Source organism: Polyodon spathula, chromosome 9, assembly GCF_017654505.1.
Source record: "Polyodon spathula isolate WHYD16114869_AA chromosome 9, ASM1765450v1, whole genome shotgun sequence".
Classification (NCBI taxonomy): Eukaryota; Metazoa; Chordata; class Actinopteri; order Acipenseriformes; family Polyodontidae; genus Polyodon; species Polyodon spathula.
Window position 1 is genome coordinate 16,038,278 of NC_054542.1, and position 25,575 is coordinate 16,063,852.

Below are 25,575 nucleotides of genomic sequence, written 5' to 3' on the forward strand. Positions count from 1 at the left end.
TAATACCAGCAATAGGTATGTGCAAATATATATTTAAAACTTGATCTGCTAGTTCATGGAAAGCATAAATTAATAAAGTGCCCTTAGGTGTAATTATTTCCCCAAACACACAGACACGAAAAACAACAGCGACAAACACTGACAAATGGACAAGAAATTAACAAGTAGCCTAGCAGCAGTTTTTTTCTTAGAAGACAAGAAAGTGCATGGTTGTTGTATCCAAAAGTCCCACAGCAATAACCTAATATTATTCACATAAAATACAACGGTCTCTAGCAGTTCAGTGGGATAATAAATACAAGTATTTATTTATTTTTTATAATCCCTACTTGTGGGCTTTCACACCGGGACGGTACTAGTACCAGTGTGGAAACCTTGGTCCCAGTATGTTACAGGGTCAGGAGTGGACCTTGTAATGAAAAGCCTTTTAAGACACAAGCCAAAATTAACTGATTAAAGAACAGATAAAGACTGAATTACAGCAAAATAATGGACCAATAGTTCGTGGGTAAATGTGTTTTTATCTTCAGTAACTTCTGCAATGGCAAACAACTGTAGAGCAATAAAATATATAACATCAACGTGGAAGGAAATCAATATCTCTTACACTATTATTCTGAACTCACAATTCAATAGAATTTAGACAGTATGTACATTCGTATAAGTGTTTTGAAACCAAATGAAAACAGCAAAAAATATCACAGCAGCAAACAACCAAAAATACTCCCTCAACACTGGACATAGCTTATAAAAAAAGATACAGAAAACATCCTATTGTAAACGCAACCAAAAAGTATTCACATATGGAAAAAAGTGCATGTGAATAAATGAGAGTACCAAGTTCCTTATTGAAAAAGAAAAACACAAAAAATGAAGTCAAAGTCAAAAATCAAAGTCAATTGTGTTTCTCACAAAAACAAACTTGCAAAATATATATTTGAAAGAAAAATAAAAGTATCAAAACAAATACTCATAGTACTATGAAAAAAAACAATGGTAATCCAACAAATGTCCAGCATAAAAGAAAGTTTAACATTTTAAAGGTTATACAAGTGGATACACAATGTGATTTATATAAATTATTTGAAAGCTACTTCAGTGACCAAAGCAGGTTTTAAATCATTTTTAGATCTAGGCCTCCTTGTCTTGCCCCTCTTAAAAATCAAGCTGTATGTGTGCATATAATATATTACCACATTGTTGGAAACATCAGCAGGTTTTCCATTTGTATTAAGTTTTCTACTGAAAAGAAAACATGATTTAAGTTTTTTTTTTCACATATTCTTGTAGTCAGTCATGAAGTGTCATAGTGTGGCGACCGCCCCATATGTGCTGCAATAAGCGCAGCCTCTGCTTTATTCTTAAATGAGTAGCAGTAAGCCTGGTCAGGTCAGCTCTATTTCCTATGTTCATAAGTAAAGTTGTTCTGTGATTTTTAATTCTCACAAGATTGCCTAGTTTTATAAATAAACTCTCCAGGCATTAGTTTAAATCCATAAAAGAGAATTAAATATTTTGAAACTGTGCCTTTAAAACCATTCATATTGTACTGGTTTGTAGTATTTTATTAGGTCTGCTATGCATTTTTTGTTATTCTTATGCTCTTAGTTTTCACCAGTTGATTCCTCCCAGTATAATCTTTGTTTTACACCTGAGAACTATTACAGAAAGATGCCTAATGGAGAAAGAGTGCATCACACCTGGCTGTTGTATTCTATCAGAGAAGATGCTTTATTCTGTTTTTGTTGCAGGTTGTTTAGTAGCTCAGAGCATCATTTGACTTTAACCGGCCCCCAGCAAAGTTCATTCATTTACTTCATTCACAGTGTAATTTAGCCCGGCCCAGTTTGAGTCTATTGGGTTATTACACTCCAACTCCAAATCCCATCAGCCATCAGAAAAATAGCAGGAAGCTCAGAGCTAAAGAAACAGAAGACAGCGAGAGACAGCCAATCATATCTCGTGCTTGGTGCTTGGCGTGTTTTCCGTTAGACACTGTAGCCTACTGGCCGTCAAAAACTATAATACAACTCTCAAAAGGGAGCATGTTTAAGAAGGTAAAAAGTGAAAGAGATGTGGCAGTAAAGGCAAGTTCCCTTTCAATGGAAAGGCAACCATTACCGAATAGGAAGAGCCCTCTCTGACTACCAATCACTGAGCACTGAGCTGCCCTATCAGGGTCCTGCTGTGAGAGGGAAGTCCCTCCCACCTCTTTGCTGAAGAGGGTCGTCCTCACAGTAGCATGTCGCCATTTTTGTGACAGGTCACAGATTGTTTTGTGCTTTCTTTGTCCGAATTTGGCCAATTTGTCGGTTTAATACCATGAGAGTGCTCCTGCTTAATTCTGGTGTCAGTTTACTAACTAGAGCTGGTTTTGACCCCTCTTTTGAGATTGGTAAGCAGCCTTTACTCTTTTTTCACTGCACAAGGCCTTATGTAGTTTGCTATACTGTGCTGGGAGCTGTTGTGGCTCATGGCGTCGTCCTCTATGCCGGTTTAATCGGCCACAACAAACCAAAAAAAAAAGGCTTTCCTAGCGCGGCTGCGCTTGCCCTCGGCTCCCACGCTGACTGAATTGGTAACACAGCCCTGCATCGACCATGTTTCTTCAGGCTTGAAACAGCGCCTACCCGGCCCCGATTGACTCAGCACCGGTGTGACCATCTTCGGCGCCATCTACAGTCCGGCACCAACAGCACTCCCCATCGGCACCGACCTTGGCGCAGATTGACTCGCCACCGACAGCGTTACTCTACGACGCCATCCCCGGCCCCGACTGACGTCTATAACCCAGCAACGACCTCGGCACAGATTGACTCGGCACCGAGTGCGCTCTCCTCGGCGCCTTCTACAGCCCGGCACTGACCGCACTACCCGTCTACAGAAGAAAGGGCACCCACAGCATGCCCTCCCCTTGTGCCAGGATTTCCTCAAGCTGGTTCGCTCATCCTGGAGAAACCCAGCATCTGCCCCCTCAACCTCTAGAACAGCAGAGGCCCTGCTACACACTGCAGGTGCCCAAGAAGCAGGCTTAGGCACATTCCCCACCACTGGGAACATGGTCACAGTACTGGTGCAGGGATCTACCTTCACTAGAGGGGACAAAGACCCGAACTGCCCGTCCAAGCCGTGCAGAACGACTGATGCCATGCTGAAAAAGGCGTATGCATCAGCGGCACTATCAGCCAGGGCAGACAATGCAATAGCTATACTGGTCCTGTACTAGACACAGCTGGCTGAGAGGCTGCAGGAGCGGGCAACGGAGGCAGACACAGATGAGTTACTGGCAGTAACAAGAGCAATGACTGACCTAATGGGGGAGTTAGGTCATGCATCAGCAGGTCTCTAGCGGCACTGGTAGCTGCACGCAGACACCTCTGGCTAACCCAGGCCAAGGTCGTCGAGACAGAGAAAGTAGCGTTATTAGATGCCCACATTACACGGGGGCAGACATTCGGAGTGGCCACTGATGTGAGCCTTGAAAGGTCCCACAAGGCCACAGAGGTCGCTTCAAAGTTCTTGCGCCTTCCTGCCTACCACCAGCATCCAAGGTGGCCTTCACAGCCTGCAGGGGCAACAGGGCCTGAACGCCGCCCGCCACCCGAAAACAGACAAGCAGGCAGAGGAAAAGCCGGCGGCAAGGGACTACCGCCGGCCAGGGGTAACCGGTTCTCTGGCTAGAGACCAAGGCTGGGGCCTAAGAAAGACCCGCCCCCTCCCAAGCCCAAGGGAGACATCCCCTGAGGGGCCCCGGCTGCCACCAACCCCCCTCACAACCGGACTGACCAAAGACAACGACCCGTGGCAAGACTGCACCCAGGACTCCTGGGTGCTATCGACAATGAGACACGGATAAGCTCTACAATTCCGCTTAGGTCCACCACCCTTCAAGGGTGTGCTCCTCACCCCTGTCGAACCAGCGAGCGCGATACTCCTTTAACAGGAGATCGCCAATCTTCAACAGGAGATCGCCAATCTTCAACAGAAGAACGCTGTGCGCTTGTTAGATCCAAGCGATGCCCTCAGCGGCTTTTACTCCAGGTACTTCCTGGTGCCCAAGAAGGATGGCGGTTTCCTATTCTGGACCTCAGGGTCCTCAACTTGTTCCTCAAACAGAGGAAGTTCAACATGTTGACAGCACAGTGTATCCTCCAGTCCGTCCAACCGGGCGACTGGTTCACATCGATCGACCTGCAAGACGCCTACTTCCATGTCCCGATCCATCCCGCGCACAGAAAGTATCTGCGCTTCGCCTTTCAAGGCAACGCGTACAAATTCTGTGTGCTGCCATTTGGCCTCTCGCTGGCGCCCCTGCACATTTTCAAAGTGCATGGATGCAGCAAAAGCTCTGGGATTAACTTAGTTTCTTGAGACAAAAAGGAATCCCCCTGGCTGACTGCAGGGGTGAGGGCTATGATAATGGCAGCAACATGAAAGGACAGCACAGTGGTGTCCAAGCACGTGTGCTCAGCATTAATCCCAGAGCTTTTTTTGTTCCCTTCAGCTGCCATAGCCTAAACTTGGTTATCAGTGATACTTCAAAGTCTCAGGTAGCAGCAAAATTATTCTTTGGCTACCTTCAACGCTTATTTATTCTGTTTGCAGCCTCAACTCAATGTTGGAGCATTCTCTGTTCTCATGTCCAAATCACAGTCAAGCCACATTGATACTACAAGGGGGGCAGGAATAGACAGTGTTAAAGCTGTACAGAATCAGATTGAAGAGGTGTGCTCGCTAGCCAATGAAAATGAAAAAGACATCCAGAAGAGCTGCATGGACCTGCAACTTGCCGTGCAAGACAAAAATAGCAACAGCAGATTTGATGTTGATGGAACTGATTTGGAAACTGAGCTCTACAACCTTAGCTACCAACCAAAGAAATGCACTTCTTTAGGAGCACTGCAGTTTATTGTAGAGAACAGCTTGTCTGAGGTGTTCCCAACATGTGCATTGCTGTTATATAAAGATGTTAGGTTATATAGAAATAGGAGGAGTGGTGAACACTGTTGCAGCAGCAAAGGTCATTCAAAATCTAGACAAGATTCAGAACTGGGCAGGCACATGGCAAATGACATTTAATAGAGAAAAGTGTAAGGTACTGCACACAGGCAATAAAAATGTGCATTATAAATATCACATAGGAGCTAAAAGGTATCGACAATGTCGACCCAAGGGACTTTTTCAACCTGAAAAAAGAAACAAGGACCAGGGGTCACAAATGGAGATTAGACAAAGGGGCATTCAGAACAGAAAATAGGAGGCACTTTTTTACACAGAGAATTGTGAGGGTCTGGAACCAACTCCCCAGTAATGTTGTTGAAGCTGACACCCTGGGATCCTTCAAGAAGCTGCTTGATGAGATTCTGGGATCAATAAGCTACTAACAACCAAACGAGCAAGATAGGCTGAATGGCCTCCTCTCGTTTGTAAACTTTCTTATGTTCAAAACTATGGCAGCTTTTAAAACTAGGCTGAGGAGATATTTTTATAGTATATCACATACAGGACTACTGCTATTGCTTTTTGTGCACGCAGGGGTACGATGAGTGAGGTACCCTCGATGATGTACGCTGGATGAGCCCACAGTCTGCAGCTTTACCCTGCTGGACTAACTGTCTATTTAAAGATAGACATTTAAAGAGACGTAGCATACTGTGCACATTTGCAGATCGCTACAGTGCGCGTATCCCTGGGGGTACTTCTGAAAGCCATGTACAAAATTTAAGTAAAAGAAAGTAATGATCTTGAATTTATTTTTTAACAGTATTCGATATTCTCTCTAAACCATTGTGCATAAATATTACATTTTTATTTAGCAGCTCAAAGTCAGCAGCTTTACAGTCTGACTACAGTTTCAAAATTATCATCCAGCTGTGCACATGTGGGATATCGATTGAACATGTTTAAACTGATTTATTAAGCGTGGCTGCATTTGAGTAACTGCAATAGAGGCTGGTTGAATTGTTTTGTAAATCCTGATTATCCTGTGTATTGCTTCTCAAGTATGATAGTAAGGTTAGTCCTCTGTCACAGATATAACTACATCAGAGCTTTCAGAATCATGAGAAAGTACATAACCATGACCTACATTTACCATATTTAACATGTAAAAATATATCAACCCAAAAATGTTTATTAAATATCTAGATAGTTAATTGCCTCCATTTAAAAAGGCAGCATATTCCTTAGAAGTTAGACAGAGGTACATCCATGTATCCATTACTACCAATCGACTGGATGAGATATTTGTTCTGGAGTTTTGTATCACACCCAGTTGTTTAATAGGGTAAAACATTCAACAAAGGCATTACCCCACAGGGTTTAAATTATTTTCTTAGGTCAGTGTGTGCTGTGGATGCTTTTAAATCTTTTTCAGTTTTTAATACCTTCATATTAAAAATATTGTGTTGCTTTTGTATTATTATTTTGCAATTTTGTTGTTTAATCACGTAAACTAATTGAAAAAGGCCACATTGTAATAAATCAAGTAAATAAATACAATCTATGAATGAGAAGAGCAGCAAGATCAGTTACTGGAAGATGATGAGTCTGCTACCTCTAATAGATGGAGTTCCTGGACACAGTTGTGGAGCAGCTCCAGGGCACGCTGGGTGACCTCCCAGGGGCGCTGCAGGAAGAGGAGCAGGGTGCACTGCCGCGAGAACAAGTAGCTGCGCATGTCCAGCAAGGTGGCCTTGCTTTTCTGGATCAGGTCCCTCTTCTCCATATCGATAGGCTTGCGAAGCAATAGACCATTCCAGCTGTGCACCGGCTGGCAGAAAGAAGTCAGCCAGTTGGCTCCATCTTGAAAAACAACGAAATGACAAAAAGTCATTAATACAGCATATTTTATCTAGCACTCTGTGAGGTAGGTAACATACTTAAAAGCACATCTGTAATGGACCAGTCAATCCCCAAAAAGCCTTTTTTTGTGTTTCAATAATTTATAGTACTGGAAATTAGACAAGAGAAAAAAATAAAGTATGAGAGAATAAAATTTGAACTGTGAACCTAGGGGGATGTGCAGTTGTTCCAGGGGAGGCACTCTGCCTGTCCCTGCCACTTCTTGTTTTGTTAAAGATGCAGCTCTTTGCTGGATGTCGCTGCAACATACAGACTTTTTTAGTTTAGAATGATTCAAATCAATCAATCTATTTTATATAACGCCTTTCATAGTGGACCACCATCACAAAACGCTTTACAAGATAGTGAGGAACAATGCATAATACATTAAATACAAACAGTAAAAACTCTATGAACGCCCCAGCCATTCCACACAGTGCCCCATCCCAGGCTGGATGTGTCCGTGGTGACGACCTCCCTTCTGATGACACTGCCCAGGTATAGATGGGCTGGCGGTTTCCACCAAGAGTGCCTGTAGGCAGTGGTAATACACTGTCAATTGGCGATCGCGGTTTAACGCAGGCTGAAACACCCTGCTGTTGAACCAGGTTTGCAGAAGGAGTATGCGCAGGAGACCCAATGAAAGGGTTTGGGAAGCTACTGCCATCAAGCCCAGAAGTTTCTGGAATGTCACTACTTTGAGCTCTCTGTTGAGCTGAAAGAGCTCCAAACAGGGAGTTATTCTGTGTACTTTGCTGCCCGACAGAGTGGCTAGCACGGACCTAGAGTTCAAGCATACTCCTAGGAAGAAGGCTACCTGGGAAGGCGCAAGCTGGCTCTTCGCATGATTCAGCATAAGGTCCAGCCGTTGAAGGGGTTTTACCAAAACATCTAGGGTTTTTATCACAAAATCTTTCTATATCACCATCAAAACTACATTCATATCCAAGTGCAATCAAAATACTTAAACACATATATAAGAGTAGATTGTCTTATATTGTAGTAATTTGTTTTCAATGAATAATCAAGTATTATACTAAGTATGTCCAAGACAAATTAACCTTATGTTTTGTTATAATTAAGATTCTAAATATCTTTAACATTCAATAATGCATTCATATTCTATCATATAATTCAACAGAAGTTAATATTACTATATACTCAATTTAAACAGAATTAAATCATACAATCTATTTATGCACCATAGAAATTCATAAGTTGTTTAGTTACCAGTCCTTATACGTGAAGAAAGTTGAAACAGTCTTGCAATGAAGAATTTTGTAGCTTTATCAGCTTGGTTAAAACATTTCCAGTTTAGAAACTTGATCTTCAGTTTGTAGTCCTCTTCACTCAGGGTTGTTAATGAATTGTTTTTTTCTTCAGGACTCCATATCCCATAATGCAACTGAACCACACACCAAGGGGTTTCCTCTTCTTGTTACAGACTACAGCAGCTGTGTTTTAGTTTTCGTTCCTTGAAATTAGAATGTTGAGAGTTGTTGAGTCTTCAGCGATTCAGTCCAATAGTACACACTTCAGAACATAAAAACATAAGTAAGTTAACAAACAAAAAGAGGCCATTCGGCCCATCTTGCTCGTTTGTCATTAGTAGCTAACTGATCTCAGAATCTCATCAAGCAGCTTCTTGACAGATTCCAGTGTGTCATCTTCAACAACATTACTGGGGAGTTGGTTCCAGAGTCCCACAATACTCTGTGTACAAATGTGCCTCCTATTTTCGGTTCTGAATGCCCCTTTGTCTAATCTCCATTTGTGACCCCTTGTCATGGTTTATTTTTTCAGGTCGAAAAAGTCCTGTCGGTCGACACTGTCAATAGCTTTTAGAATTTTGAATGTTTGAATCAGTTCTTCTTTGTTCAAGACTGAATCGATTAAATTATTTTAGCCTGTCTGCATATGACATGCCTTTTAAACCAGGAATAATTCTGGTCGCTCTTCTTTGCACTCTTTCTAGAGCAGCAATATCCTTTTTTAGTGAGGTGACCAGAACTGAAGACAATATTCAAGATGAGGTCTTAATAATACATTGTACAGTTTTAACATTACTTCCCTTGATTTAAATTCAACACTTTTCACAATATATCTGAGCATCTTGTTGGCCTTTTTTATAGCTTCCCCACATTGTCTAGATGAAGACATTTCTGAGTCAACAAAAACTCCTTGGTCTTTTTCATAGATTCCTTCTTTAATTTAAGCATCTCCCATATGATATTCATAATGAACCTTTTTATTTCCTGCGTGCAGTACCTTACACTTTTCTCTATTAAATGTCATTTGCCATGTGTCTGCCCAGTTCTGAATCTTGTCTACATCATTTTGAATGACCTTTGCTGCTCATGGTGTTTGCCACTCCTCCTATTTTTGTGTCATCTGCAAATTTAACAAGTTTGCTTACTATACCAGAATCTAAATCATTAATGTAGATTAGGAATAGCAGAGGACCTAATACTGATCCCTGTGGTACTCCACTGGTTACCACACTCCATTCTGAGGTTTCTCCTCTAATCAGTACTTTCTGTTTTCTACATGTTAACCACTCCCTAATCCATGTACATCTGTTTCCTTGAATCCCTACTGCGTTCAGTTTGATAATTAATCTTTTATGTGGGACTTTGTCAAAAGCTTTATGGAAATCTAAATAAACCATGTCATATGCTTTGCAATTATCCATTATCGATGTTGCATCCTCAGAAAAATCAAGCAAGTTAGTTAGTTTGGTTGTCATACCTGAGTTGTTGTCCTTGTTTTGATGTGGTCTCCCTTCTGTTTTTTTGTTGATTTCTCCCACCTTCTTTTCTAGTTTAAATGTTTCTGAACCTGCTCGAGGATTTTTTACCACAGTTTTGGTCTTGTCTTTTAATTTCCTTCCCAGTTCTCAGAATTTGTTTGGCAGGGATTTTGCTCTGTCTCTTCCAATTTTGTTTGTACCGATGTGGACGACTACTACTGAGTCATCTGTTCGTTCTAGGAGCCTGTCCATGTTCTCAGTGATGTGCGTGACAGAGGCTCCTGGAAGGCAGTACACTGTTGTAGTAAGGGGGTCCAAACTGAAAACTAAATTTGCTGTGTTTCTCAATATGGAGTCCCCAACAATCATGACCTCCCTTCTTTTTGCTGTCTGGTCACCACTGTTAATAGGGTCCTGGATGTTGTTCCTTTCATTCTCTTGATGCTGGTTTTGATCATCTAAATTTTGAAGTGGGTCAAATTAGTTTGTTTGACGTTTTGATTTCTGGTGGTTGTGTTTGACTACGTTTCTTTTTTCCCCTGTCTCTACCTATCTGGATCCAGCTGTTTCGACCTTCTATCTCGCTAGTGACTTTCTGTCTGTTGGGGGTGCAAACTTCCAAGAATTTTCGGGTGTGTCAGCTCCTCCAGCTCCTGTAGCGCTCTCATTTCTTGCACTTAGATGTATCTGTGTTGCTTTTCCAAGAGTAGTGTTGTCTTTTTAGAGAGGAGAGTGTGTTAAGATCTTTTTATTGAGAGATTTCTTGAGAGAGATTCTATGATGCAAGCATTTTTATAACATTTGAGAATACGTGGTATTATTCTCTTTCAACTGGTCGATTCTACTAGTCATTCCATTGGTAAATTCTCCATTAGGTATTTTTATTGGCTGCTTTGAATGTAATCAGATGACATCATAACTTCAACAAATACCTCCCCCTCTTCACTTGAACAAAAGATGATAAATCCCAGAAAATGCACTCAGTTAAAAATACTCTTTTGTGAAATAACTTTTCCTACGTTATTAATTTTTACTTGATAATTACATTTCTATGTCCCTTATACATAAAGGTGTGTTACGTTTTATTTAGGATGTCCAGTGTGACTAATGGTAATGATTATTTAATTCATTAATTATTAACTGGGGGTGCTGAAAGCCATTGAACAAAACTGTAACCCCTGTATATGATGGAAGCCATGCAAAGCCAGGGGGTGATACTGCATCCCCAGCACCCATTGTTCCAGCGCCCTTGCCTGTGGCCAATCTGCGTTCGCCGCCCAATGGGGCCCCAAGGGAACAGGCGGGGCCGGTGGCACTGAATGTGTTTTTTAAATGTATAATCTCCATTGTAATGCCTACAAGATGACTGTGTTTAAGAAACTGAAGCAGGATGGACAACTGTGCTGTACTTCTGGTCAATTTCATAAAATCGTATGAAGGAATTATGTCAAAATTGAAAATATGTCAGTTATAAGAAAACCAGTGATTGGTAAATGCAAGCCAATGTATCTAGGGTCAGGAAGGTCTTTTTAAAGAAAATAAATAAACATTTATTTTTGTTAATACATCGTTTTTTCCTACAAGGACTCAAACTTTTTACAAACTTTCAGAAGTGTGTCAGATGCGTTCCATTAACGGGAAGTAAAGCATGGGAAAAAAAATATTTTTTAAAGAATATAAAATATTTTTATATTCTTTACGTTCAATTCAATTTTTTATACATGCAATAAAAAAATCCCATTAAAAATCACAACACAATTAACATAATCATGCTTCTTTCACCTAGGAAAATGTGAGAACAATGAAGTAAAGGTAATGCATATCAGATAAGATTTACTGGAATTATTTTGTATATGTACGCACTTAATTTATTAATTTTTCAGTTGTTAAATGTTTTCATCCATTCATTTGATCAAAAAGCAATGTAGAAAATAGAACATTACCTCCAGCACCAAAATTAACGACGTATTGTGTAAACAGAGCATCCAATTCATCATACTGCACCAGGGCATCTTCAAATTGTTGCAGCATCTCAAACACAAACGCTAGCTCTTCCTTAAAAAAAGAAATAGCCAACAAAATATTTGCTCATTTAACCTACAGACAGCCATCAGGTACATTAAGAACACACTCAGTAAAATGGTGTCACTCTGACCTATAGCCACAGCGTTGTGTATACATTGGTTATGAAGACTGCTCTGCCAACCAAGTCAGTACCATGAAGTATTTCACCATGATGTACAGTCACAGAAAGTGGAATAACTTATCAATTATCATTTCCAGTCAGAAGCTAAATATATTGCAAAAGAGTGCACCGTAAATTCTGATATCCTGAAGATCTGGACCTATGCAAAGTGTATATAAGTTTTCAACACAATTGTATGAGTACTTCTTTAAAAAATACAGTAACTATGTAAGTTATACAGTAACTGTGTATTCATCTGCATGGGGTGATGAAAGGGTTCTCTTCAAAAGAAACACATGCATCACAAAATAGTTTAACTCATTGGTTAAGTGACACTACCTGACACTAATTTGTTTATTGCTGGAGCTATACAACTAAAACAAATTTTGTCCGTTCAGAAAATGTGTTTTGTGTAAATATATTAAGCAACAGTGAGACTACTGGAAAATTGCTGTTGAATCTTGATTCAGTGTAAACGAGCAGGGTGTAAACATTTCTATTGCACCTGGACCATGAAGTATTCACAGAAGCTCCAGCCTGGCTCAGTCCGTTTTTCCCGCAGTGTTCGCATGTCATCTTCAAATTTGCCCAGGTTCTTAGTAAAGGACATGAGTAGCAGCGTCCTGAGTTTTGTTAGGAATGCACTCCAGGATTCCTGAGAGCGGGAAGAGTCTTTCAAAGGATCAGATAGAACCACACATCTATGGAAGATTAAAACATAAAATAGGGGGTAAACGAAATTAAATTAACTTTGTGAATGAGCATTTCTTCATTACTCTGAAGGAAAAAATTGCCAAACTCTATTATTGTGAACACTCTGATATAACTAACATTTCTCCAGGTCCCACAGGGATTTAATTATATATTGTGACAAGGCAGAAGCCCTGCATGGGTAGAACATTTTTGTTGAAACTGAATCAGAGGGCACATGCTATAAAAGGGTAGCCAAATCCCTTGTTTGGGGAGAGGGAGTTTTAGGAGAGGAGACAGAATGTTTGAGGAGGTGATTGTTTTCAGTACTTTTGGAAAAAGGTCTGTCTGAGTGCTTTCTTGTTTTCTTTTGCATGTGTACCTCCAAAACAAAATGTCCTCGTTGGGTAGAGAAGTACATTGTTTAGTTAGTGCCTACCACGGCAAGGGTTTTTGTTTGTTTAGATTTTCTGAGTGAAAGTATTATTTTTGTTCCTTCTGGAACTGTGCATTGAGTGTGTTAAAATAAACGTGCATGATAGCGCTTTATTCTACCTCTGGTGTCATCTATCTGCCTCCACCTGCACACATTGGTCCCTGGATGGTGGAGGTAGGGCAGAGGCTTCCTTTAAGTAGGGGCCAAGGTGGGCAGGTGGAGGTGGAAGTAACAACCATAATACTTTCACTCAGGAAATTTCATAAAAAGAAATTTGCGTTGAATTGCAGGCACCTCGCAGAATAAAATTTGGGTTTCATAAACCTTTTGTAGGCTGCACCATTGACGATTTTCACTGAAACGTGCAACAGTCAGACAGTAACCGCAAGTAACATCCTATCCTGGTTTAGGACAAACCACGCTGCTCACAAAACTAGATGTCCGTCAATATGGTAGATAAATCAGAAGGAAAAGAGTATTTAGGGACCAGTCTGATGTGTATACAGAATTAGTATCAAAGTACCAATGCCGAGAAAGGAGAGAACTAATCTTCAGGTGGTCAAATGTATTTTTAGATTTAAACAGAAAAAAACAATCAGTAAAATAACTTATGAATCAAAATATCTATCTTAATCTGAAACACAAACTTTAAAAATAAGTTTTTTAAACCATTAAAAAGGCCTTTTAATTTACAAAAATCTGCTCTTTTTTAATGCACAAAAATCAACTTATTATTAACCCAGAAGTCCATCTTGGATTTACTGTGCATGCTGAACTAACTTTGACTTTCTATCGTAAAAATATAAATATATACACACTGCTGTGCAAAAGTCTAGACATGTTGCATTTTTCAATTCTGATGCATTATGAGCATCAACAATATACTCAAAGCCCCCAATAGTGTTTTCTACTATTATAACAACCTTGACTTGCATAAAGAAGGAAAAACATTGAGTGAAACAGCTTGCATCATTCAATTTTTGGTATCCGAAGCACAATCAACAAGAGAAACATCATTTGTAACTGTCAAGACCCAAAAAGCTGTCTAACAAGGGAGTTATACTTGAAGATAATATCCTTAAGGAATAGAAAGAAGACAAGCGTTGAATTGACAACAGAACTGGCAGAAGGCACAGGTGTTGTTGTCCATCAAATCAACAGCATGAAGGTCACTCTTAAAATCAGGACTTAAAGGATGTGTTGCAGTACGAATACTTCTGTTAAGAAAGGGGAAAAAGACTAAAAGGCTAAAACATGCACAAGAACACAGAAATTGAACTATGGAACAATGGTCAAAGGTGCTTTGGACTGTTGATGCTTTGGACTTTAGAGCGAGACAGAATCTCATGAAATGCCTTGATTAAACAGTGCCCAACTTGTTGGAAATGTTTTGTAGCGATTTTTATATAGATTGCACATATTACATATTTTTTGTTGCGACTCTTATTTGCAATATAAAAAACGAGAACCAAAACGCTGACTTCTTTCCCTTCATTTTACAATGGCATTTCAACATTTGTTTTATGTGAAATGTTTAAAAGTTACATTTAAGTTTTTGTTTGCTTGTTCAACAACAAAAAGGCACAAGTAAACCTCAAGTTATTATTAATATTCCCCCTGTCAGTACCGAGGTAACTGGGTATGACTGTAAAAGGTGTTGTATCATTAGGGACTATTTCGTCTTGGAACCTTTTTAGAACATCCTTTTTCAAAACCCATAACCTTATAGAAGATAGTAGTAGATAATAGATAGATAGATAGCTAGATAATATAGAGAGTATCTATTCAGTACTATATATCATCATCTATCTATCTATCTAGTATCTATCTATCTTCTATCTATATATATCTATCTATCTATCTATCTATCTATCTATCTTCTCTCTATCTATCAAAAGGGAGCCACCGAATCCTGGATTCTTAGAATCCTATATCCGCCCAGACGCACATTCAATATGTGCAGTTAAATAAAAGACACGAATCTGGTTTATTTATAACAAGAACACGTTTGAAGAACTCTGTCGCAGTTATTAACTCCCTAAATTACTGGTGGCGCACACAATAAACATGTCATGCAGCTGCTGAATGCAAACATACCCCAGTATGCAACAGCACATTCACATCACACTTCATGGAGTAAAGTTATGTAGTAAACCTGTAATATATAGTAACAGCATACTGTTGTAGACTTTTGTGCTTTGTTTGTCAACATGTTATAACTTTTTTTTTTTTTTTTTTTTTTAAATCAGCGCACAGAAATATATATATATATTTTGTAACTTTTACAACTGTCAGATGTCCAAGACGTTGTTGAACAATGCTTTAGTAAATTACATTTTACGTTATTGTAACGTGCCAAGTTATTGTAACAAGTTGAACCGTTTGGGAACTGTTGTGTTTCATTAAAATATATATGTTTTACTATTTCGTAGCCTATTTGATAAGTGTTACACACACGGTGCATTTAAATCAAAGTGGGTTTTATTTTGCAGGGAGATTCAGGTCACTCATCACAGTAATTTCTTTCCTCATAGCTCTCAGATCAGGTGACACAGGCTGAAAAGTCATTAAAGAAAATAGTGGGTTATTATAGCAAAGATGCAGCTCTCCTTTCTTGTAAAGGTAAAGTAAATGATTTTGTATTTTGACATTTCTGTTGTGTGGGGGAAAGGCTAGCGGTAAACTGTGTAAGTTTCAAACAGAAATCTTATTCAGGGATATATATCCATTTGGATTCGAACCACATTTTGCAGGTTTTCGGATCTGGTTCCAAAAGTTGTGAAGGGCTGATTTTTAACTTAAAAAAAGAGCTCTACACATCGTATATTCTGTATATTTGAAATGTAATACTGTGGCAGAGCACAGCTCTGCTCTTTAGAAATTGGCAGGGTTGGGGTTAAATTCCCCTACCTGCCTTAGTTCATTGTGTTCAGGTGGCTGGGGTTGATTAGTTGTTTAGGTTGATTAACGATCAATCAGCGCCCAGCCACCTGACATAAAAGGAGGCCTCTAATTCTCATTTGGGAGAGAGGGAGCTGAGAAAGCAGGTTGGGTTTTTTTTTTGTGTTACACGTTATTTTTGAATGTTTTGGATCCAGTTGAAGGCATTGCCCAGTCTGGAAACTGTTATTTTTGTGAGTTTTGCTTTTGTCTTTATTTGTGTTTAAATTGATTTGTTTTGGCCCTTGTGCCCTTTCATTTTTTGTGTTTATTTATATAAAATAGTTATTTTTTTGAACTGCCGACTGTCTCTGGGCCTCTATCCACTCCCCAGCCTGCAACAGAAAGGTTTTTTTGTAAAGACACTGTTGGTAGGAGAGTTCGTAATAATAAATGGTATCGGATGTATAAGAGTATGGTCGGCCTACGCAAAACTACTCTGTTTTAAGCAGAAGATATGCAGAACAAAACCTCTCCAAGTACTCAATTATGTATGCACACTCTTTATTATTAAGCACACACGTTTCACAGTAAGACATACAACAAATGTAACATGTACAGACATGCAACTTTTCTACATACTTCCTTTGGATATAACAATGAAAATGAACAGAACAATTAAATCATGAATCATTATAGAGAATACAATTAAACAAGTTACAATTAAATATGTTTGTTATACAATAACGATTTTCTCAAGTCGACGGTAAAATGTCTTAACTCTTAATATCCAAGAATATAACCAGCAGAGCACTTCACTTGCCCTACATAATTTTACAGCTTGTTTTCTGTGTGCATAACTTATAGATCGTTTTCGATAACATCATAAATCACCTCGCAACCGTTTAACAGAGACAGCAGCCATGTTGATTGAACAATGCCGATAACGGCAACATTTTCTCACTATTTTAGGAAATTAGATGGATCATCTAAGAAAAGATACTGTGAAAAGATACATATAATTGGTAATCAAGATTTGTGTGCTATTTCTGAGCAAAGATGGAGCCAGCATATGCAATTATTGCCAAGCATTTGTTTTCCGGACATAATAAATGATATGATTAGTACACCTAGCCCATACACCCTTGAAGATTTGAGATGCTACAAAGGACTGGAATTATCCAATCATTTTATCTGTGGATGGGTTAGAGAGGTGAAGATGTGCATCATAAACAAACTTTGTGTCATTAAAACTTTTACCAATGTTTTTTTTAATTTTTATTATTATCTTATTTGTGATACCATGTTACATTTACACAAAAAATAAAAAGACCCAAACATTATAATGAAACAAATAGCAAGTTTACAAATGCTTCTTTTTTTCCCTTTTTGACCCTTTTGTTAAGCATGAAATCAATTAATATATATACTTTATATATCTATAATGTTATATATATATATAGTTATATATATATATATATATATATTTTTTAAATACAGGAATTATCTCTTTTCTAATCCTCTTTGCGATAACACTGCATTCTGCTTGTTACAAAATAAAACATAATTATTAATATTTTGAGGTATTTAATCATTAAAAAATACATGCTGCTCAATTTATATTCACCACCATTTTTTCATAAAAGCAGACTAAACTATTTTTAAGGTCTGAAACCACTTAAGTGAATCAGAGATACGGCTTGCCTGCCCACCAGCTCAAGACACACGATAAGCATCATGAATGTGAAATTTCAATTTATTTTGAGCATAGCCAACCTGCAGGTAAAGCTGAACCGAATAAAACTAAGTGCCATTTGATTTCTCTGCTCTCCAAAAAAGCAAGCTAAATGTGAATTTTGACTTTCATTAGCGCAGTATGTAATTTTGGGTCGTTGACCACTGAGGTGTAGAACCAGGGGAAGAGCGCCTTTTTTTCAAATGATGGTGTGTGTGGAAAACACTTTAATAATTAGCCGATAAACAAATGTTTTAAATTATAAGTTTGTTCCAGAACGTAATAAATTAATTTAGTTTTGTTTTTTGTTTCTGTTCCATGAAAATGTTCTGTTTTTTTTTTTTTTTTTGTTGTTGGTCGTCGTTTCCGGTTCTGTTTCGAATCCCTGATTCTAAGCAGTGGAGTTAGCAGCCATACATTGTGACTATTGTTTCCACAGTGCGAGGACAAGAACCTATGAAAACTAAGTCTCCAGACGGTAGTCATTAGTTCTGACATATTTAGTAACCTGAGTGAATCTAAAAATCTAAAAATAGATCACAGGAGATGCCCTACCTGCTTACATGACTGACACTCAGTAGATGCCTGATTGAAGTACACAGCAATTCAGATTACGACACCACCCCAGCAGAACTGCCAGTGATCTTTGTAAGTGGGATTAGATAAGTGGAGACCTGGCTGATAAATACAAATAATAAAACAGACGATGGTACTATATAAGAAAAATACATTTGTTTTCATGTAGAGGTCAATTTGACTGGGTTTGGTAGTTCTAGGTATATTTCCTTTAATTTTGCAACCCTGCATCTCAAACTTTGTCAGGATAATTAAGATATATATTTAGGAAAAGTCATAAACGCACAGCCCCGTATCTGCCACACAGGTGGAGTAAATTACATTCATAAATTGATCACCTTGGTAGTTCTAGTGTTAAAAGACACTTTGAGAGAAGTTTAAAGACCATTTATTCCATAACTGTGGTTCACAGTATTTTAAATGTGAAATCAGTGGGATCTTATATATTAAATGTATATTTACTTTGAAATGAGTATGAAATCAACACTGGGATTTAATTTTGAGCCCATATGCAACTGACATTGAAAATCTATATGGAAATTGCATCTATAGATTTGTGACACTGAACATGAAAATGTGCAAAGCAAAGGTCTCTTAACGAAAAGCATTTGCTTGTGGTAAGAAAGCTGTAGAAGAGAGGCCGGTATAATCAATATTAACATACTCTATGGTGTTAAAGTGCAGGGTTTGCGCAATTATGGCTAAAATAAAACTGGAAACACGATCACACCTACTTTTATAATTCAAAAAGTTGCGTGTTAAAATAAATAGGATTTAATGTACTATTGAAGGATTAGTCATTGGAAATTGTCTTCAGGCAAAATCTGTTGTAAGAACTGTCTCAAAAATTACTATGATTCACCGGTCGAGTCACCCCTTCACCAGGACCCCAACCCCCAACCACCAATCCCAACCCCAACATACTTACTAAGTAGTGTTTTTCAAAGGCTTCTACTGAAGATAAGGCTTCTTTGAGTTTTTTATAAGGGCTTTGCAGACTGTTGGCTGTAAAAGAACAAGCCCAATACAGACCATATGAGCAGTGGCGTGTGTGATATACTACTGTACATGCTATAAAAACACCAGCCTCAATATTAAAAGCTGTACCAATATAGAATTATAAAGTACCCAACATTTGTTTTTATAACGCTTCACCATAATGTTTACCTAGTTGTTGTTTTTTTTTTATTTATTTATTTATGTATTTTTTCAAGTGTAAACATTGACCTCATCCTAAAAGATAAGAGGATAATTCCAGATTTCAGGTTCGTTATTGGTTATACAAAAAAAAAAAATACAATGTACTGAACAGTCCATGAATGACCTCATTACCACATGTGCATGTTGCACATCCCTGTTATAACCCTTTCTTCAGATTCATTTGTGGTACAGATACTGCTACATAAACCTACTAGACATATACTCATTAAAGTATCAGAAGAATTTGTTGTACCAGTTTCTGGTCGTTCTGCTCCCAGTCCAGCCAGGAGATCCACTGTTCTGTTTAAGTCTTCAGAATTGGGTCCGTTTTCTGATGCCAGCCCACACAGATAACCCAAGGACTTTAACTATTGCCAGTGAACATAAAAAAACATCTACCGGTATTACAACTAAATAAACCCAAACTTGTATACATTTTTGGGCAGTTTCATACATCCCCAATACATCCCTCTTCATTTTTCAGCATGTACCTTGGGTGAGACAACTAGAAATAGGCATCTGGGCATTAAACATTTCAAATTCAAGCCAGTGCTCTTACCACTTTGCTGCTTCAAAAAGCTGTAATACCTGCCATGCTTATTATAGTAGCATGAAGAGTTGAGACACGAGCACAGTTATTTACCTTTTCAGTAGCATAAGTCCAAAGACCGACTGTATGTGATGCATTTGAATCTAATTGTGCCCAATCAGAACAGCTTTCTATTCTCTGCAGCACTTCCAGGCAGCTCAAGAAGACCCAACAATCCAGCGCTCCCTGCAGCACCAAAACCTGGAAACAGCAAGAAATCAATAATGTATTAAGCCTGGGGTTTTCAACCAGGGATACTGTAACAGTTTATTATCTGGGGTGCCAGGTAAATATTTAATACCTACCAATATTATAAATTCTCACAAGAACGTCACTAGGATCTAATAGTAAAAACAAGTTCTACATACTACGACCTATTTTGCCCAAATTTAAATACCAGGATATCAGAATAGGCAGCTCGTCCTCTGCAAGTGTGTAATTAAAAGAAAACCTTGTGGTAATGTGTGGCTGTCGGCTATTGCATTGTTAAACTAGCCGGCAGTCACACAATTAATAAACTTGTGCAGATTGTGGCTGAGGGGTATTAGAATAATTACTAGCTAGTTAAACCCCTCGGCTACAGTATGTGAGCCTGTAAGTTCCTTGGGCATTGAACCCCACCCGGAAGCTTCTTCTTGGAGTCCTATCTCTTCTCAAAAACAAAACTAAACAGTCTAGGAACAGTGAAGGCGATTTGCCCAGCCTGACTGGGGTTAAATGTTTTCTTTTTGTGTTCGTGATTATTTTGTGCAAACCTTTTACTTTCTCTGTGAGCAAGTGTTTTGTTTGTTTAAATATTAGACCATCTATAAACCATCCAGTTTTCTTAATACCAGCAATAGGTATGTGCAAATATATATTTAAAACTTGATCTGCTAGTTCATGGAAAGCATAAATTAATAAAGTGCCCTTAGGTGTAATTATTTCCCCAAACACACAGACACGAAAAACAACAGCGACAAACACTGACAAATGGACAAGAAATTAACAAGTAGCCTAGCAGCAGTTTTTTTCTTAGAAGACAAGAAAGTGCATGGTTGTTGTATCCAAAAGTCCCACAGCAATAACCTAATATTATTCACATAAAATACAACGGTCTCTAGCAGTTCAGTGGGATAATAAATACAAGTATTTATTTATTTTTTATAATCCCTACTTGTGGGCTTTCACACCGGGACGGTACTAGTACCAGTGTGGAAACCTTGGTCCCAGTATGTTACAGGGTCAGGAGTGGACCTTGTAATGAAAAGCCTTTTAAGACACAAGCCAAAATTAACTGATTAAAGAACAGATAAAGACTGAATTACAGCAAAATAATGGACCAATAGTTCGTGGGTAAATGTGTTTTTATCTTCAGTAACTTCTGCAATGGCAAACAACTGTAGAGCAATAAAATATATAACATCAACGTGGAAGGAAATCAATATCTCTTACACTATTATTCTGAACTCACAATTCAATAGAATTTAGACAGTATGTACATTCGTATAAGTGTTTTGAAACCAAATGAAAACAGCAAAAAATATCACAGCAGCAAACAACCAAAAATACTCCCTCAACACTGGACATAGCTTATAAAAAAAGATACAGAAAACATCCTATTGTAAACGCAACCAAAAAGTATTCACATATGGAAAAAAGTGCATGTGAATAAATGAGAGTACCAAGTTCCTTATTGAAAAAGAAAAACACAAAAAATGAAGTCAAAGTCAAAAATCAAAGTCAATTGTGTTTCTCACAAAAACAAACTTGCAAAATATATATTTGAAAGAAAAATAAAAGTATCAAAACAAATACTCATAGTACTATGAAAAAAAACAATGGTAATCCAACAAATGTCCAGCATAAAAGAAAGTTTAACATTTTAAAGGTTATACAAGTGGATACACAATGTGATTTATATAAATTATTTGAAAGCTACTTCAGTGACCAAAGCAGGTTTTAAATCATTTTTAGATCTAGGCCTCCTTGTCTTGCCCCTCTTAAAAATCAAGCTGTATGTGTGCATATAATATATTACCACATTGTTGGAAACATCAGCAGGTTTTCCATTTGTATTAAGTTTTCTACTGAAAAGAAAACATGATTTAAGTTTTTTTTTTCACATATTCTTGTAGTCAGTCATGAAGTGTCATAGTGTGGCGACCGCCCCATATGTGCTGCAATAAGCGCAGCCTCTGCTTTATTCTTAAATGAGTAGCAGTAAGCCTGGTCAGGTCAGCTCTATTTCCTATGTTCATAAGTAAAGTTGTTCTGTGATTTTTAATTCTCACAAGATTGCCTAGTTTTATAAATAAACTCTCCAGGCATTAGTTTAAATCCATAAAAGAGAATTAAATATTTTGAAACTGTGCCTTTAAAACCATTCATATTGTACTGGTTTGTAGTATTTTATTAGGTCTGCTATGCATTTTTTGTTATTCTTATGCTCTTAGTTTTCACCAGTTGATTCCTCCCAGTATAATCTTTGTTTTACACCTGAGAACTATTACAGAAAGATGCCTAATGGAGAAAGAGTGCATCACACCTGGCTGTTGTATTCTATCAGAGAAGATGCTTTATTCTGTTTTTGTTGCAGGTTGTTTAGTAGCTCAGAGCATCATTTGACTTTAACCGGCCCCCAGCAAAGTTCATTCATTACAGTGTAATTTAGCCCGGCCCAGTTTGAGTCTATTGGGTTATTACACTCCAACTCCAAATCCCATCAGCCATCAGAAAAATAGCAGGAAGCTCAGAGCTAAAGAAACAGAAGACAGCGAGAGACAGCCAATCATATCTCGTGCTTGGTGCTTGGCGTGTTTTCCGTTAGACACTGTAGCCTACTGGCCGTCAAAAACTATAATACAACTCTCAAAAGGGAGCATGTTTAAGAAGGTAAAAAGTGAAAGAGATGTGGCAGTAAAGGCAAGTTCCCTTTCAATGGAAAGGCAACCATTACCGAATAGGAAGAGCCCTCTCTGACTACCAATCACTGAGCACTGAGCTGCCCTATCAGGGTCCTGCTGTGAGAGGGAAGTCCCTCCCACCTCTTTGCTGAAGAGGGTCGTCCTCACAGTAGCATGTCGCCATTTTTGTGACAGGTCACAGATTGTTTTGTGCTTTCTTTGTCCGAATTTGGCCAATTTGTCGGTTTAATACCATGAGAGTGCTCCTGCTTAATTCTGGTGTCAGTTTACTAACTAGAGCTGGTTTTGACCCCTCTTTTGAGATTGGTAAGCAGCCTTTACTCTTTTTTCACTGCACAAGGCCTTATGTAGTTTGCTATACTGTGCTGGGAGCTGTTGTGGCTCATGGCGTCGTCCTCTATGCCGGTTTAATCGGCCACAACAAACCAAAAAAAAAAGGCTTTCCTAGCGCGGCTGCGCTTGCCCTCGGCTCCCACGCTGACTGAATTGGTAACACAGCCCTGCATCGACCATGTTTCTTCAGGCTTGAAACAGCGCCTACCCGGCCCCGATTGACTCAGCACCGGTGTGACCATCTTCGGCGCCATCTACAGTCCGGCACCAACAGCACTCCCCATCGGCACCGACCTTGGCGCAGATTGACTCGCCACCGACAGCGTTACTCTACGACGCCATCCCCGGCCCCGACTGACGTCTATAACCCAGCAACGACCTCGGCACAGATTGACTCGGCACCGAGTGCGCTCTCCTCGGCGCCTTCTACAGCCCGGCACTGACCGCACTACCCGTCTACAGAAGAAAGGGCACCCACAGCATGCCCTCCCCTTGTGCCAGGATTTCCTCAAGCTGGTTCGCTCATCCTGGAGTAACCCAGCATCCGCCCCCTCAGCCTCTAGAACAGCAGAGGCCCTGCTACACACTGCAGGTGCCCAAGAAGCAGGCTTAGGCACATTCCCCACCACTGGGAACATGGTCACAGTACTGGTGCAGGGATCTACCTTCACTAGAGGGGACAAAGACCCGAACTGCCCGTCCAAGCCGTGCAGAACAACTGACGCCATGCTGAAAAAGGCGTATGCATCAGCGGCACTATCAGCCAGGGCAGACAATGCAATAGCTATACTGGTCCTGTACTAGACACAGCTGGCTGAGAGGCTGCAGGAGCGGGCAACGGAGGCAGACACAGGGGAGTTACTGGCGGTAACAAGGGCAATGACTGACCTAATGGGGGAGTTAGGTCAGGCATCAGGCAGGTCTCTAGCGGCACTGGTAGCTGCACGCAGACACCTCTGGCTAACCCAGGCCAAGGTCGTCGAGACAGAGAAAGTAGCGTTATTAGATGCCCACATTACACGGGGGCAGACATTCGGAGTGGCCACTGATGTGAGCCTTGAAAGGTCCCACAAGGCCACAGAGGTCGCTTCAAAGTTCTTGCGCCTTCCTGCCTACCACCAGCATCCAAGGTGGCCTTCACAGCCTGCAGGGGCAACAGGGCCTGAACGCCGCCCGCCACCCGAAAACAGACAAGCAGGCAGAGGAAGAGCCGGCGGCAAGGGACCACCGCCGGCCAGGGGTAACCGGTTCTCCGGCTGGAGACCGAGGCCGGGGCCTAAGAAAGACCCGCCCCCTCCCAAGCCCAAGGGAGACATCCCCTGAGGGGCCCCGGCTGCCACCAAACCCCCCCACAACCGGACTGACCAATGGCAATGACCCATGGCAAGGCTGCACCCAGGACTCCTGGGTGCTATCGACAATGAGACACGGATAAGCTCTACAATTCCGCTTAGGTCCACCACCCTTCAAGGGTGTGCTCCTCACCCCTGTCGAACCAGCGAGCGCGATACTCCTTTAACAGGAGATCGCCAATCTTCAACAGGAGATCGCCAATCTTCAACAGAAGAACGCTGTGCGCTTGGTAAGTCCAAGCGATGCCCTCAGCGGCTTTTACTCCAGGTACTTCCTGGTGCCCAAGAAGGATGGCGGTTTCCTATTCTGGACCTCAGGGTCCTCAACTTGTTCCTCAAACAGAGGAAGTTCAACATGTTGACAGCACAGTGTATCCTCTAGTCCGTCCAACCGGTTCACATCGATAGACCTGCAAGACGCCTACTTCTATGTCCTGATGCATCCCGCGCACAGAAAGTATCTGCGCTTCGCCTTTCAAGGCAACGCGTACAAATTCTGTGTGCTGCCATTTGGCCTCTCGCTGACGCCCCACACATTTTCAAAGTGCATGGATGCAGCAAAAGCTCTGGGATTAACTTAGTTTCTTGAGACAAAAAGGAATCCCCCTGGCTGACTGCAGGGGTGAGGGCTATGATAATGGCAGCAACATGAAAGGACAGCACAGTGGTGTCCAAGCACGTGTGCTCAGCATTAATCCCAGAGCTTTTTTTGTTCCCTTCAGCTGCCATAGCCTAAACTTGGTTATCAGTGATACTTCAAAGTCTCAGGTAGCAGCAAAATTATTCTTTGGCTACCTTCAACGCTTATTTATTCTGTTTGCAGCCTCAACTCAATGTTGGAGCATTCTCTGTTCTCATGTCCAAATCACAGTCAAGCCACATTGATACTACAAGGGGGGCAGGAATAGACAGTGTTAAAGCTGTACAGAATCAGATTGAAGAGGTGTGCTCGCTAGCCAATGAAAATGAAAAAGACATCCAGAAGAGCTGCATGGACCTGCAACTTGCCGTGCAAGACAAAAATAGCAACAGCAGATTTGATGTTGATGGAACTGATTTGGAAACTGAGCTCTACAACCTTAGCTACCAACCAAAGAAATG

At 40.0% G+C, this 25,575-nt stretch overlaps 1 protein-coding gene across 2 annotated transcripts in view; it reads right to left on the bottom strand.

Annotated features, from left to right (window-relative positions):
• LOC121320430 (trafficking protein particle complex subunit 10-like) overlaps positions 1 to 25,575 on the bottom strand; it is a 130,637-nt gene that overhangs the window by 60,049 nt on the left and 45,013 nt on the right. The window contains exons 8-10 of one of the 2 annotated variants that reach the window (XM_041258759.1): positions 19,938 to 20,084; positions 19,548 to 19,662; positions 19,023 to 19,099 (exon numbers count right to left, since the gene is read on the bottom strand). In XM_041258759.1, the coding sequence (XP_041114693.1) occupies positions 19,023 to 19,099; positions 19,548 to 19,662; positions 19,938 to 20,084 (339 nt within the window). Of the gene's footprint in view, positions 1 to 6,556; positions 6,805 to 11,535; positions 11,648 to 12,282; positions 13,408 to 19,022; positions 19,100 to 19,547; positions 19,663 to 19,937; positions 20,085 to 25,575 lie in introns of those variants that run through there. The other variant, XM_041258758.1, reaches the window with a different exon arrangement.